At 37.2% G+C, this 14,795-nt stretch overlaps 1 protein-coding gene across 3 annotated transcripts in view; it reads right to left on the minus strand.

Moving 5' to 3' along the window:
- The window catches only part of Tsr1 (Tsr1 ribosome assembly factor), a 32,075-nt gene extending 17,280 nt beyond the window's left edge, over positions 1 to 14,795 (minus strand). The window contains exons 1-9 of one of the 3 annotated variants that reach the window (XM_071659510.1): positions 14,615 to 14,778; positions 13,027 to 13,136; positions 9,828 to 10,098; positions 6,499 to 6,577; positions 5,742 to 5,882; positions 3,851 to 3,961; positions 2,794 to 2,991; positions 581 to 820; positions 58 to 202 (exon numbers count right to left, since the gene is read on the minus strand). In XM_071659510.1, coding sequence (XP_071515611.1) covers positions 58 to 202; positions 581 to 820; positions 2,794 to 2,991; positions 3,851 to 3,961; positions 5,742 to 5,882; positions 6,499 to 6,577; positions 9,828 to 10,098; positions 13,027 to 13,132 — 1,291 coding nt within the window. In that variant the 5' untranslated portion in view covers positions 13,133 to 13,136; positions 14,615 to 14,778. Of the gene's footprint in view, positions 1 to 57; positions 203 to 580; positions 821 to 2,793; positions 2,992 to 3,850; positions 3,962 to 5,741; positions 5,883 to 6,498; positions 6,578 to 9,827; positions 10,099 to 13,026; positions 13,137 to 14,519; positions 14,539 to 14,614 lie in introns of those variants that run through there. The other 2 variants (XM_071659511.1, XM_071659512.1) reach the window with 2 other exon arrangements.

The following is a 14,795-nucleotide window of genomic DNA, read 5'->3' on the forward strand; positions in this document are numbered from 1 at the left end:
CTAAAATTTAAGGTAAGAATTATTCAAGCTGTTAAAGAAGACAAAGAAAATATTCACCATCATTTTCTAAGATCCAAGCTGCTTGATAATCTGAAGTGCCTTTAGGAACACGCTTTATTCGGGGTTTTGAGGGGACATTCTCCTCTGCCTCTCTTAATTCTTCCTCAGTTGGCCAAGTCTGCTCTCCCTCTAGGGGGTCAACCTTAGAAATATATAATACTGTAAGCAGGCATCAAAAGAAGTGAGAGAGACAATGACTACTTTCTAAATTTCAGCAACAGGACTTTTATACTCAGGCATAATACATTGCAAGTATTTCTGAAGTGTCAAGTTAGGGTGAATGATATGAAATATCATTAAAGATGGAGTATCCAATCAAAATTAGATGTAAAATTGCTGATTACAAATTTTTAATAGAAAAACTCTAGAGAAAATTTTAGACATGACATTGGATCTCTGTTTAGCTCTTGGTAACCCACTGAAAATGGGGATCCTCCAACTGTCATCAGAGCTTTTAACTTGCAGTACAAGATCAATCTTAAATCTAAGCAAATGACTTCCAGCAGTTTGAAAAAATTACCTCATTTGTAGATGTAAGATCTTCTTGCAAGTTAGGATCAGCTTCCTCCAGTAAATGTGTCTCTTCATCTACAATATCCAATTGCTTACCCCTACCTCGATTTTCTAATGGGTGTGGGTCTACTGCAGTGTCAATACGACTCATCTGGTACTCTCCCCATCCTGGGATATGAACTAAACCATTGACAGAAAGGACTCTACCACGGATGTAGCCATGTACCTTGAGAGTTCCACTTGAACCCTATGAGGGAAAAAAAATTAACTTGTTTCTTTATTTCCCTTAACTTGACAGTGATTTCCATAGAACAATTTGTACATGTATATTCTTTCCCAGAATTTTATTTTCTGTTGGCCTGAGCATGTTTCTGTTTTGGAAAACAACAGCTAAATCATATACATCAACCAAATATTTCTGTTCTTCTAAGAATACAGTAGTTACCTTCTATGTGTAAAAAAAGCCATTAAAATTCTGTAAGAGTAGTGATATTCCTTATGGTTAAACAGTACATATAAGATTTACTTCTGATTTAAATTAAGCATAAAAAATAATCTTTAAACTGAGGTTTTCAAGCATATCTATTACCCTCACATAAATACCAAGAAAATGCTATAAATAATTCAGGGCATTTTCTTTTTAGCAAAAAAAAAAAAATTGTTTTAAAATTCAAATATAAAAATAATGAAAAACTATACTTGAAATACTCACGGAAAATATCTCGTCATGCTTCCACAAGACAAAAGATATCCAATAAATATGAACTGAATAATCACAGAATATTCTAAAAGAGTGCCCATCAATTACTTATTCAGAGGCCTTAATCTCCACCAACATATATTTCAACACCAGACTAGAGTTCAGCATGAAAAAGTCCTTATATGTACTAAGGTTTCCAAACAAACTGACTAAGAGAGATGAGCAGTGTGTGTTGAAATGGCTTGGACATAAGAAGAGGATGAAGAAGGAAAGACTGTCAAATGGGATCTACCTGCCACAAGGAAAGGGAGCATGGGGGAAAGGGAGACCATGAAGATGAAAGGAAGGAGCGATGATAGTTACGGGGCATAAACATTCAGGGGGATGTGGGATGTGCATTGAGTAGAATGAACTGGATAAACGTGGTATAATGGGCTCAACCCGGACATATGAATCAGTCAAGACACTCCAGGGAAAAGTCTGTGGAAACTTGGCTTTAGAAAGCAGGCAATGGTTTTGGTATGTGGGGAGAATGAGAGGAAAGACTGACAAAGAGGATATATGTGTCAAGAGATGGAGGGAACATGGAGAAATGGGAGATCAACTGGAGATGGATGGATGGAGTAAAAAAGATTCTAAGAAATCACAGCCTAAACATACAGGAGGGTGAGAGGTGTGCAAGGAATGGTGAATCAGAATGATATGGTATACACAGGTCGATAAGCAGTCAATGTGAATGTGGAGCATATGGGGTAAACCATGGAAAGGTCTGTGCAGCCTGAATGTGGACAGGGAGCTGTGGTTTCGGTGCATTACACATGACAGCTAGACACTGGGTGTGAAAGAATGTGGCCTTCTTTGTCTTTTCCTGGCACTACCTCATTGAGGGGAGGTGGATGCTATTTCCTGTGTGGTGGGGTAGCAACAGGAATGGATGAAGGCAAGCAAGTATGAATATGTACATGTGTATATATGTCTGTGTATGTGTATGTTATGTATATGTATGTATATGTGCGTGTATGGGCGTTTATGTATATATATATGGGTGTATATGAGTGGATGAGCCATTCTTTGTCTGATTCCTGGCGTTACCTCGCTGACGCGGGAAACAGCAACTAAGCGTAATAAAAAAAATAACCAATATATATATGACAACTATACCATGGATGAGTGCAAAAATGGCCAATGTTTGTTTCTGATACTACCTAAATCAGGGCAGGCAATTTGATATAAATAGACAAAGTATTTGAAATCAATATCAAGGAATGTATTAAGACGTGCATAGACTGAATGACTCCGAAATCAATATCACAGAATGTATCAAGACGTGCAAAGACTGACTGACTTAAAGTTCTGTATTAACCATTCTGCTTTAAACCTACACAAGACACACAAAGTATGGTTTAACATATTGGAAGAAAAATAATTTTATGTGGTAATAACTGAAAGAACTAAAGATATTCATAATCATCCATGACAAATCAATATTCATGGTTAGCTTTCAACTCATAACTGCTCACCTCTTCATGAAATTCCACCTTCTCTGCCATAATGTGAGGACGATTATCTCTAAAGAATATAGGCCTCTGTTTTTGTGCTCCAATTTGTCGCAAAAGCAAAAGAGCATCTTGCTCTCGTTCAATACTGTGCAGTTTTACAGTTCCTGGAAATCGCAATTCTATTTCTCTGATTACGTTCTGCCGGGCCACATGCTTCTTCTGTTTGAGTTGAAAAAAGATTTGCATCAATCTTATATCATATCAAATCCAAGGTTGGTTAGCTTGTAATACAACAGACCATTTCCAGTATGAAAATGGAACAATAAAACATATTCATTAATTCACTCTCAGTACATGCAACATATGTTTAGTTTGTCAGAAAGTGTATCCTCTTAGTGAAAAGGTGGGGTGGTGTAAAATGATAAGAAATGGGTAGAGATCATGATCATTGTGAAGTTCTATAAATCACATGAAACATGCTTATTACAGATGTAATTAAACATGATATGTATCAGAGAACCTTTTACTATCAAATTACAAAATGAATAGTATTTCACCAAAATAAAATTCTAAGTGCTTCTCTTCTCCCTACAAATGAAATAAGCACACACTAATATCCAACGGATATATATAGTGAATGGTATTTCACCAAAATAAAATTCTAAGTGCTTCTTTTCTCCCTATAGATGAAATAAGCACACACTAATATCCAACAGATATATATATACATGAACATATATCCAAAAATCTAAATAAATTTATAGGTTCTCTTCTACTATCACCAAATCTATTCCAATCACATGGGTGTATCTGGTGCATCAAGCCTATACAGTCACTTACACACATCTTCAACCACCTCTGATAAGCTGTTGCTTTCATTTTTTCATGAAAACTTGAAACAAATGGATATTTTTTTATATGACTACACAGCAGAATGTTAATGGAACAAACATGCTTCACACAAACTATAAAACTGCTATCCTAGGTTAGAGCATCAAACAAATGAATATCAGTAATATCATTCATCATTATATATAATAATAAGAACAAAACATCAAAATGCACATATTTGTAATACATGATATCTTTTATGTGAAGGGGGATTCTCGATGGTCAAGAGAGCATCTAACTCTTGTTCCAAGTCTTCTGCATCCAGCATGTCTTGGTCCATGGCACGTCCCTGTCTCTCCTAACAGGATTATGTAAAATGTCAGGGGTGTATCTGACAAATAATAATGCTAACCAAATATAAAAGCAACAATAAATTTAGTGGTACACCTGCATATGATGTCATCTCTAGGCTCTAAGACTACAACTTTCACACAAAAGGAACGCTGTGTAATGCCAATGCTGTAATTCTTCTCAAGAAAATGCTCATAGCTAGTTAACTGGGAGATAATGGTTTAATTCTGCTCCTAAGTTTAAGTTTATATTGAGAGACAGGACACTGGCTAGTACAATGGTGGCCATCTCAGCAGTGGCAGCTAGCGAAGTTGTTGGCATCCCTGCAGTTGTAGTGGCCATTGCAGTGGTGGGCACCTCTGCAGTGGGTAGCACAGCAGTCAACATTCCAAGAGCAGAGAGCATCCAAAATAAAAGCAGTCTCACCTTATTAACTTAACAGAAACACTATCCTTTATCTAGACTATAACCTACATAAACATTATCTAGACAAAAATACAGCATGGAATGTGCTCAGAGAGTACGGTGCATGGTAATACAAAATAAAATGAAGGGCTTAAAAAGGAGACCAGAATTTGAACAAACAAAAAGTGAAATTAGTAACTAAAATTCTAATGCCCTGAATGTGGTGTAAAAAACTAATGGGGTATCAAGAAGCTACTTGAGTAGGAATGAGATCAGACATGGTATGGATTTGAAATACTGCAGTATGCAGGTAGTAATAAAACCATAAGAATCAACATGGTAACCATTTCTTTTGTGTGTTGGAGGTTCCAGTAATGGATAAGTCTCACCAAGGGTAAGCCTTAACTGAAATATTAAAGGGGTTTAAGAATGGGAAAAACATGAAGAGAAAAAATACTTAAAAAGTTCTGGAGTATAAGGCAGTATATATAAAAGGAAAGTATGAAGACAGAGCCAGCACTTCAGTGGTTAAGTTGCACTCCTCTGAGATAGATAGCTGTCTTTTTCTCTTTGACTCACCCACACGTGTACTACTGGCACTCTGTTCACAAACATAGAATCTCTCCTTGTCACACATAACACTTGACAACACTTAACTCACACAACTCATTCTTCATAACTCGATTTTCCTGTGGTAAGCACTATGTGCTAGCCTGGCCAAAGAAAATGGTAGCAGCAGTAGACAGAAGTAGGTAAGAACATTTAGGTGGGAGCATAAGGAAGAAGCATTAGGTAGTAGTAGTCAACAGGAATATTAGTCAGGTGCCTCAGCAAACACTGTGCTCAACTTGCCCTCCGCCAGTGGCCTGTTAAGGACGAGGTACCAAAAGATAAAAAACAGCACTGGAGTTTACTAGTTATGGAGGCTATGTTGCCGTGGCCACCCCCTTGAGGCAGTTCCAGGTAGGAATAGGCATCAGAGATACAGATAAATAGATAGGGTGGTGTAAAAATATGGAGCCGATAACTTAGAAATTACATTCTAAAGATGAGGGGAGTATGAAAAAAAGGACACTATATCTAATTTAGACATAAAGAATGTGTACAGATGTGAGAAGGTATTTATGATGGAGGAATCCAATGAATATCAGTGAAGGTGATTCTGCATCAGCCTATTGTTTACAATAGGGAAAACAGCCTTAGAGGACAAACATATAAATTCAGTTGTAAAACTGATGACTGGCTATATGTATGAAATACTATCTGCCTAAAACGATTTGTATTCTACTCAAGCTATAAGAAGCTGAATCTGACACTCTCCATACGACAATCTGGTGAACATAGATCATATACTTTCAGTTAACATGTTATCAGAATCCTACCTTTTGTGCCATGTCATCCAAACCAGAGAGTACATGAACAGGAACTGGCAAGCCTTGAGCTAGAATAGAACTCAGGAGCAAGTCTGATGCCTCTCCTATTTCCTCATCCCCAGGCCACAGTAGCATCAGAGTGTCGCTTACCTGCCAAAGAGAAAGAGCACATCATCCATACCATACAAAAAGAAATTTCAAAGGAGAATGTACCTCTTTTTCTGTCCAAACAATAGTGACACAAAGCACTATAAACATGGTATATTCTTCCAAGCCAGATTCCCCCAAACTACTATCTACTGTTATCCACTTGACAGAAGGTTCCCATCTATCTGGTTTCACTCAATACATGAAACCTCATCAATCCATTTTTTATATCTTTAACTATAATTCTAATAACACCAGGAGGATCCACAGTATTTATTCTATTAGTTCATGTAGATTTCTTCATCATATATCCAATGAAGTAAAATATGCACACTTTCTGTGTTAAGTAAAGGAGAAATGTATTGTACTTTACAACAAGGAAGAAAATAGATCATGCATTAACACAAAGAGAGGAAATGGTGAGGAGTGGTCATGATGCATTTGCAAATTGGATTTGCATTTTGCATTTTGAGAATAATCTGATACAATGTTTTATTAAGACACCGCTTGTTGAATCGTCAGGCCTGAAAAAATATCTTGCCATTAATAATCTTCCTCTGAAGTAAACTGCTACTTAATAAAGACTATTCATGATGGGGAAACATTAAAAAGTACATACCTTAATACTGTCCAATACTGCATACAGATCATTTACTGGGGGCACAACAAAGGAGTATCGTTGTTTATAGCGTGAGGAACTGAAAACAAATTCTATAATTCAATACCTTACATGGTTAATTCATAATAACATAAACCCTAACAAAACACTATCCTTTAGAGTGACTTTTAAGCAAAGCATTTGTAGTAAGTACATAAAAAGGATCTGTGGTGATTTAATACTTTCTGTAATTCTCCCCTAATATTGCTTTACATAAGACAAACAAATGTAAAAGGTGAATATAATTTCATCTATCAACTTTAACTAACAACAACACTGGACGAATTAAGTGCATAAAACTAACTCACTCACACATATCATCATCCTCTGTCCGCTAGCTGATGTGAAATCTTAAAACACTTCTCTTCTACATAACTTTGCCCACTAAGCTGAATCATCAGATGATAGCATCATCTCCATCAGCACTTTCATCCTCAGTGCATAAGACTGTGGCGCAGTCTAGGGCACTGCTCACAGTTACACCAATAACCTTGTTCAAAACCACAATACTTCAAAAAGTTATGCAATACAAAAACAGTTATCTGCTACTGAGGAATAACATGAAACTTTCATAAGGTTCGTTGTAGCAGCAAATAAATACGAGAAAGCTAAGACACGCAGAAGTAGAGTCAAAGAACTAAAAATGTTAAGCTAACATTGTAAATTTTCCATTTCTCTGTATTTCAAATCTTATCCTTCAATCTGGGATTATCTATTTGTACTGAAAGATGAGGGAGTTTTACACATGTGGGGCCCCCATCTCTTGAACATTTTCTACTATAGTAAAATTTTTACATTTTCTGAACGCTACCTGAATTAACCATGTCTTCATTCATTCTACTTCAGTGATATACAGGAATTCAAAACAGCAACAGACCACCAGGTCTTTTCAAGGCTAAGTGTTTTATATATCTGAAAATGGACATGGCAGCTGAACTAAGGGAGCTGAAGTTAACAACTGGTGAGTGCATTGAGGGGTGTATGGAAAGATAGGTCATTATGAGGAAAAAGATGGTTATGTGTGATAGCACAGTTGTCCTAACAATGCTGTGCTGGTGTGAGTTATAGGCCTTAAATGCAAATGAACTAAGGAGGTTGGATGCATTGGAAATTAAACGTATGAGAACAGTATGTAGTGCATGTAGGGATGATCATAAAAGGAATGAGTGTAAAAGAGAAATAAGGAATCTTGCAGAGTGAGACTGAGAGATGAAGTGGATGAGCTGAATCTGCTTAAACTGTTTACAGGATGAGTGGGAAGAGAATAACTATGAGGACGTACATGTCAAAAGTGGTGGGGAGCATGGGGATGACTGAAAAGGAGATGAAACATTGGAGTGAAAGAAGTTTTGAACTATCAGTGGCTGAACATGCAAAAGGGTGAAAGATGTGCATGGGATAGAGTGAACTGGAAAAATGTAGTACACAGGTGCCTACTTGCTGTCAATCGGCTGAACCAAGGCATATGAAGAGGTCATGATAAACTATGGAAAGGTTCTTGGGACATGACTGTGGAAAGGGCTTCAGTTTTGGTGCATTACACATGCCTGTGTGAGACTAGATGTGGGCAAATGAGGATATTTTTTGTATGTTCCTGGCACTAACCTTGCTAACCTATGAAACAGTAAACATGCATGGAGGGAAAAAAGTTCAAGCATGAACTGGCAAAGGTTAATCTTTCAATCCTAAAAGCTAAGAAACATTATCATGCAAATGTTCTATGATTTCCTTTGAAAATAAGAGCATAGTAAAAAAAAAAAAAATTTACATTCACAAACATCTAAAGAAGAAACATCAATTTTTTTTTTTTTTGCCGCTGTCTCCCGCGTTTGCGAGGTAGTGCAAGGAAACAGACGAAAGAAATGGCCCAACCCACCCCCAAACACATGTATATACATACGTCAACACACGCAAATATACATACCTACACAGCTTTCCATGGTTTACCCCAGACGCTTCACATGCCTTGATTCAATCCACTGACAGCATGTCAACCCCGGTATACCACATCGCTCCAATTCACTCTATTCCTTGCCCTCCTTTCACCCTCCTGCATGTTCAGGCCCCGATCACACAAAATCTTTTTCACTCCATCTTTCCACCTCCAATTTGGTCTCCCTCTTCTCCTCGTTCCCTCCACCTCCGACACATATATCCTCTTGGTCAATCTTTCCTCACTCATTCTCTCCATGTGCCCAAACCATTTCAAAACACCCTCTTCTGCTCTCTCAACCATGCTCTTTTTATTTCCACACATCTCTCTGACCCTTACGTTACTTACTCGATCAAACTACCTCACACCACACATTGTCCTCAAACATCTTATTTCCAGCACATCCATCCTCCTGCGCACCACTCTATCCATAGCCCACGCCTCGCAACCATACAACATTGTTGGAACCACTATTCCTTCAAACATACCCATTTTTGTTTTCCGAGATAATGTTCTCGACTTCCACACATTCTTCAAGGCTCCCAGAATTTTCACCCCCTCCCCCACCCTATGATCCACTTCCGCTTCCATGGTTCCATCCGCTGCCAGATCCACTCCCAGATATCTAAAACACTTCACTTCCTCCAGTTTTTCTCCATTCAAACTCACCTCCCAACTGACTTGACCCTCAACCCTACTGTACCTAATAACCTTGCTCTTATTCACATTTACTCTTAACTTTCTTCTTTCACACACTTTACCAAACTCAGTCACCAGCTTCTGCAGTTTCTCACATGAATCAGCCACCAGCGCTGTATCATCAGCGAACAACAACTGACTCACTTCCCAAGCTCTCTCATCCCCAACAGACTTCATACTTGCCCATCTTTCCATCAATATATAACTTAATTAATCTCCATGTGACAAAAATTTAATCATAACTAAGAGTCTTTGTTATTAAAGAGAACTACAATAAAAACCTCTTCCTAATAAAAAAGATCTCACCTACAAAAACATTATTTTGAGGTGACTGAGAATACAGAAAAGAGGATTTCCTAAGGTTCACTAAGAGTTAATGGGACTAATCATTCTCCTGAAAGGGGAGGAAACCCAAGCTTTAGCCCAATCCCTCAACTGAAAGATTATTATACAATTAGCCAAGAAATTTTTAGGACCACCATAACAATCAAAACAAATTTCCCAGAAACATATCATACATATAATGAAAACATATCATATAAAATGAAAAAAATGTAAGTGAAGTCTATGCATATATCCATAAACATTCATAAAATCTCTCCTATATGTTTGTTCTTAATGTACATATAACAGAGCATAAAAAAAAAACAATCAATACCTTAGGTGTATGATGCCCTGGGAACTTGTGGTGGCAGTAGCAGTTTTGTCACATGATATCAGGGCATTTAATATTTTTCTAGGGTTGATACTGGGACTCAGAGGTACCACTGACACCAAAAATGGTGGACTGCTGGCAGATCCCAAGGCACGTTTACGTGCAGTAGCCTCCTCTCTTTTCTGAGCACGGATCTGCTTAGATCTGTTTCTTCTTTCCTGACGACTAAGTTCTTTTCTTGCTTTCTTGCTTAAAGTTTTAACACTTACTCGTCCTGAAAAAGAAAATGAATCTGAGTTGACAGTAAATTCCACCATATCCTTCTTCCTTATAGTTTTTCAAATAAGAAATATATTCTAGATAACTTGAATAAAATCAGTTATCACTTAATCAACCACTTTATCAAATCTATATCACTCTGTAAGTAGTACTTTGTCAAATTTACACCACTCAGTAGGTTGCCCCACCCAAGGGTATCTCATAATTCTTTGAAACAAGGATGTCACCCTAATAATGACAGTTAATAGAAAGGATCTGCAGAAGATAGGAGAATGCATGCCAGGAAACAAGAACAGAAAAACTGACTGCAGAGTAAAAACCTAAAAAGAAATAAGAAAGCTTAACAACATGAAAGTAAAGCTTTAAGAAAAACTTCTTAACCAAGTGAAAAGATGACCACAAATATGCAAACAGATAAGTAGGTTCTCAAGTTGGAAAATAAGAAAAAAATCATTGGATACACAAATAACTGGTTTAGGAATTACACGATTAATATTTTTGAATCTTGAAAAGTTTCCAAAAATGACCAAAACTGTCTCTGGGTAGACATGTGAACATCATGAAGCAAGTTACTGTCACATTCCTCAAATTTCTGGCTGCAAAACTGTTTCAAAGATGAGCTCCTAACCTAAGACTGAGGCACCCAAGAAACATTTGCAGAATCAGCTGAGAACTGAACAACTGAAGTCCTTTTACTATGAATGTCTCTCCCACTTCAGGTTATTAGAATCACTAAACTCTGACAAACCTACGAGTTTTTGGGAGAACACTTTCCAGGAAATTTACCGGAAAAAAATAAATCTCAATCCAACAGTCCCTACCTGCAACCTGAACGTTGTAACCACTGTCTCTTGCAGAACATCAGACATATGATAAGAAAAAGGAATTCACTTGGGAACGAGTTCACCCACAAAGAAAGAATCCAGATGCACATCTATTGCCCTAATACATGGACTGAAAACTTGACAGTTAGGTAAGAAAAAACTTGATAAACAACCATTCCCATTGTATAGGAATGGGTTCTTTCTTCTTTTTTCTAAGAAAGATATCTGCAAAATGTTCAAGGACAATATGTGGTGTGAGGTGGTTTCATCGAGTAAGTAATGAAAGTGTAAGAGAGATGTGTGGAAATAAAAAGAGTGTGGTTGAGAAAGCAGAGGAGGGTGTGTTGAAATGGTTTAGACATATGGAGAGAATGAGTTTGGAAAGGTTGACAAAGAGGATATATGTGTCAGAGGTGGAGGGAACAAGGAAAAGAGGGAGACCAAATTGGAGGTGGAAGGATGGAGTGAAAAATATTTTGAGTGACAGGCTCAAACATACAGAAGGGTGAGAGGCATGCAAGGAACACAGTGAATTGAAGCTATGCAGTATATTGGGGTCGACATGCTATCAACAGACTGAACCAGGGCATGTGAAACAACTGGGATAAACCATGGAAAGGTCTTTGGGGCCTGAACGTGGATAAGGAGCTGTGGTTTTGGTGCATTACACATGACAGCTAGTTAATGAAGAATAGCCCATTCACTCATTTATATATATATATATTTATTTATTTATCGATAGAGTTGTGCAGAGGAGGGTGGATGTGCTGGAAATGAGATGTTTGAGGACAATATGTGGTGTGAGGTGGTTTGATTGAGTAAGTAATAATAGGGTAAGAGAGATGTGTGGTAATACAAAGAGTGTGGTTGAGAGAGCAGAAGAGGGTGTTTTGAAATGGTTTGGTCACATGGAGAGAATGAGTGAGGAAAGATTGACAAAGAGGATATATGCATAAGAGGTGGAGGGAACAAGGAGAAGTGGGAGACCAAATTGGAGGTGGAAAGATGGAAATGAAAAAGATTTTCAGTAATTGGGGATAAACCATGGAAATATATATATATACATATATATATGAAAAAGATTTTCAGTAATTGGGGATAAACCATGGAAATATATATATATACATATATATATTTTCCCTGGGGATAGGGGAGAAAGAATACTTCCCAAGTATTCCCTGCGTGTCGTAGAAGGCGACTAAAAGGGAAGGGTTCGGGGGGCTGGAAACCCTCCCCTCTCGTTTTTTTTTTTTTTTTTTTAATTTTCCAAAAGAAGGAACAGAGAAGAGGGCCAGGTGAGGATATTCCCTCAAAGGCCCAGTCCTCTGTTCTTAACGCTACCTCGCTATCGCGGGAAATGGCGAATAGTATGAAAAAAAAAAAAAATATATATATATATATATTATCCCTGGGGATAGGGGATTAAGAATACTTCCCACGTATTCCCTGCGTGTCGTAGAAGGCGACTAAAAGGGGAGGGAGTGGGGGGGCTGGAAATCCTCCCCTCTCGTCTTTTTTTTTTTTAATTTTCCAAAAGAAGGAACAGAGGGGGGCCAGGTGAGGATATTCCAAAAAAGGCCCAGTCCTCTGTTCTTAACGCTACCTCGCTAACGCGGGAAATGGCGAATAGTTTAAAAGAAAAGAAAGAAAGATATATATATATTATTTTATTTATTATACTCTAAAAATGTGTAAACAAAATGAAAACATAAAATTGTGTATACCCAATAAGTACATATATGTAATGTGAAATCATAGCTTGAAAAAAGTCATAAATTGTTTTACGTGATTAGGTGTTTTCAAAATGCAATCAATCCTGAGCAAATTCCGTACTCATCACATACTTTAATAATAAGGCGCATACATAGCTGTTTCCCGTGTCCACCCAACACTGTCCTAAATCAACAAAGAGTAAAGTACAGTATACTAGCTTTGTATTTTCTTTAATAATGATTAACACATATATTCTATAAGGAAAAAAAAGTTTTTGATTTTTTTTGTGTACATGAGGATGAGCCATGGAAGCAATACTACTGCCCTGTTGTTTAAGGGTCAATATCTAGGATCTGTTGGGAAGTCTTTAATCAATAAGAGCCTACCTTTGCTTAATCTTGAAAGTGCCCCCTTTGTACGATGCCCTAGAGTATTGTGCTTCTTATTTTGCTGCTTGAGGGCAGATGGTCGATGTGGTTGTGATAAAGCCATTCCTCTGGAAAAGAACTTTATGTTAGTCCTATACCATTATCAACTGAAAGTGTTTATCAGCTAATAGAGACACATGCTATTGTACACATATTTTGATGAAAGTAGTACAATTAGATTCCTTACACTCCCTAAAGTTGATAAAGAATGTGGGATACAAGGTGTAGCACCCTTTATTCTAAAAATTGAAAGTACTCTCAAAGTGGAAAGGGTTAGACGACATTATAAAATGAACCATCCTGCAGATGGCTAAGATTATACATTCACCAGACATTTGATTTGATTTTATAAAGCTTTATTCAGTTTTTGAATACATGTATAAAAAAGATCAGGTCGCAATACAATAAGCAAACGCCGTTAGAATCTAGAAATGCCAAGTTTCTTTAACTACTAATGCATTCCGCAGAATGCCACAATGCATTACTACTTTTGAGATCTGTCCTACTAATGGTCATATTTCTAAATCATTTGGTATTCTACTTCATTTCTTTATCATCTAACCTCACATTTTCCATCTCCCTCATAACCCAACCACTAATGAGGTATTTAGTGTAAAAAACTTGCTTTGAGTGAAAAAGGTAAATCCAGACTCTTCAATTACTCTTAACAGTGGCAACCATGATTTCACAAGAGTGGGACACAGATTGCAATCCTCAAAAAAGTACCTCTGCCAACAGATAACTCATCATGTGTCTGTTCATTTTATCATTTAATGGTGCTGTATTTCAAGGCTTTACATACCATGACAACATCCACTAAATACTGTTAACAATGGTCATATTACAAAGAAGACATTTTAAGGAACCAGTAATCATAACATATAATTACAACGTACAAGACTGATATTTTTGTGGATTACATGAATTCCTAACACATTTCAACAACTTTTCATTTCTTTAACCCCATATTTTCCCTTTACACATAATGCAAATAAGAGTCCCTCCCTCTAAATCATTTACACTGATTATAAGAAATCAACTGTTGTGCGTTTCATGCACATGTATTAATTATTTCTGTGGTGCCCATCATCTGGAACTTTACCATTTCTTTAACCAAAAGACAAAACTGTAAGGTTTTCAAACAGAACACTATGATGAAATATCATAATACACGCATTTAGCCAATGAGTCGTTTATACGTGGAACTGTGCATTTAGCCAATAATGAGTACTTTATACGTGGAACTGTCCATTTAGCCAATGAGTAGTTTACATGTAAAACTGTTTTTCCCTTATCGCAAATAAGGCCAGAACCGAAGTCTCTGGTAAAGGAATGGTCTGGAGTGAATGACCAATTCCTTTTATTGTAAAACTATTGTTGTTATCTGACTGAGTGCATATTATACTGAAGATTCAGTTTAGCTAATGCCACAAGTGGTCAACACCTCTTACCACAGCTGACACATCTAACTGCTTCCAGCTTACTTTCACTGACGAAAATGCAATGACCATATGCAAAGTACTTTCGCATTACAACGTTGACCTACTTTATATTCACAGTTCCTTTCTTCCTAAAGCTGGGGCTTGGTCCATTCTCCAAATTTAGTAGTATCAGCGAAAAGCTGCCATCATCTATGCAGCTTTAAAGCCTTAATCACTTATCTCGCCGATAAGGTCAATACAACACAGGTAATACACACAGCAGACGAACACGTGGGGAAAACAAAA

Source organism: Panulirus ornatus, chromosome 68 (genome assembly GCF_036320965.1).
Source record: "Panulirus ornatus isolate Po-2019 chromosome 68, ASM3632096v1, whole genome shotgun sequence".
In the NCBI taxonomy this organism is placed as follows: Eukaryota; Metazoa; Arthropoda; class Malacostraca; order Decapoda; family Palinuridae; genus Panulirus; species Panulirus ornatus.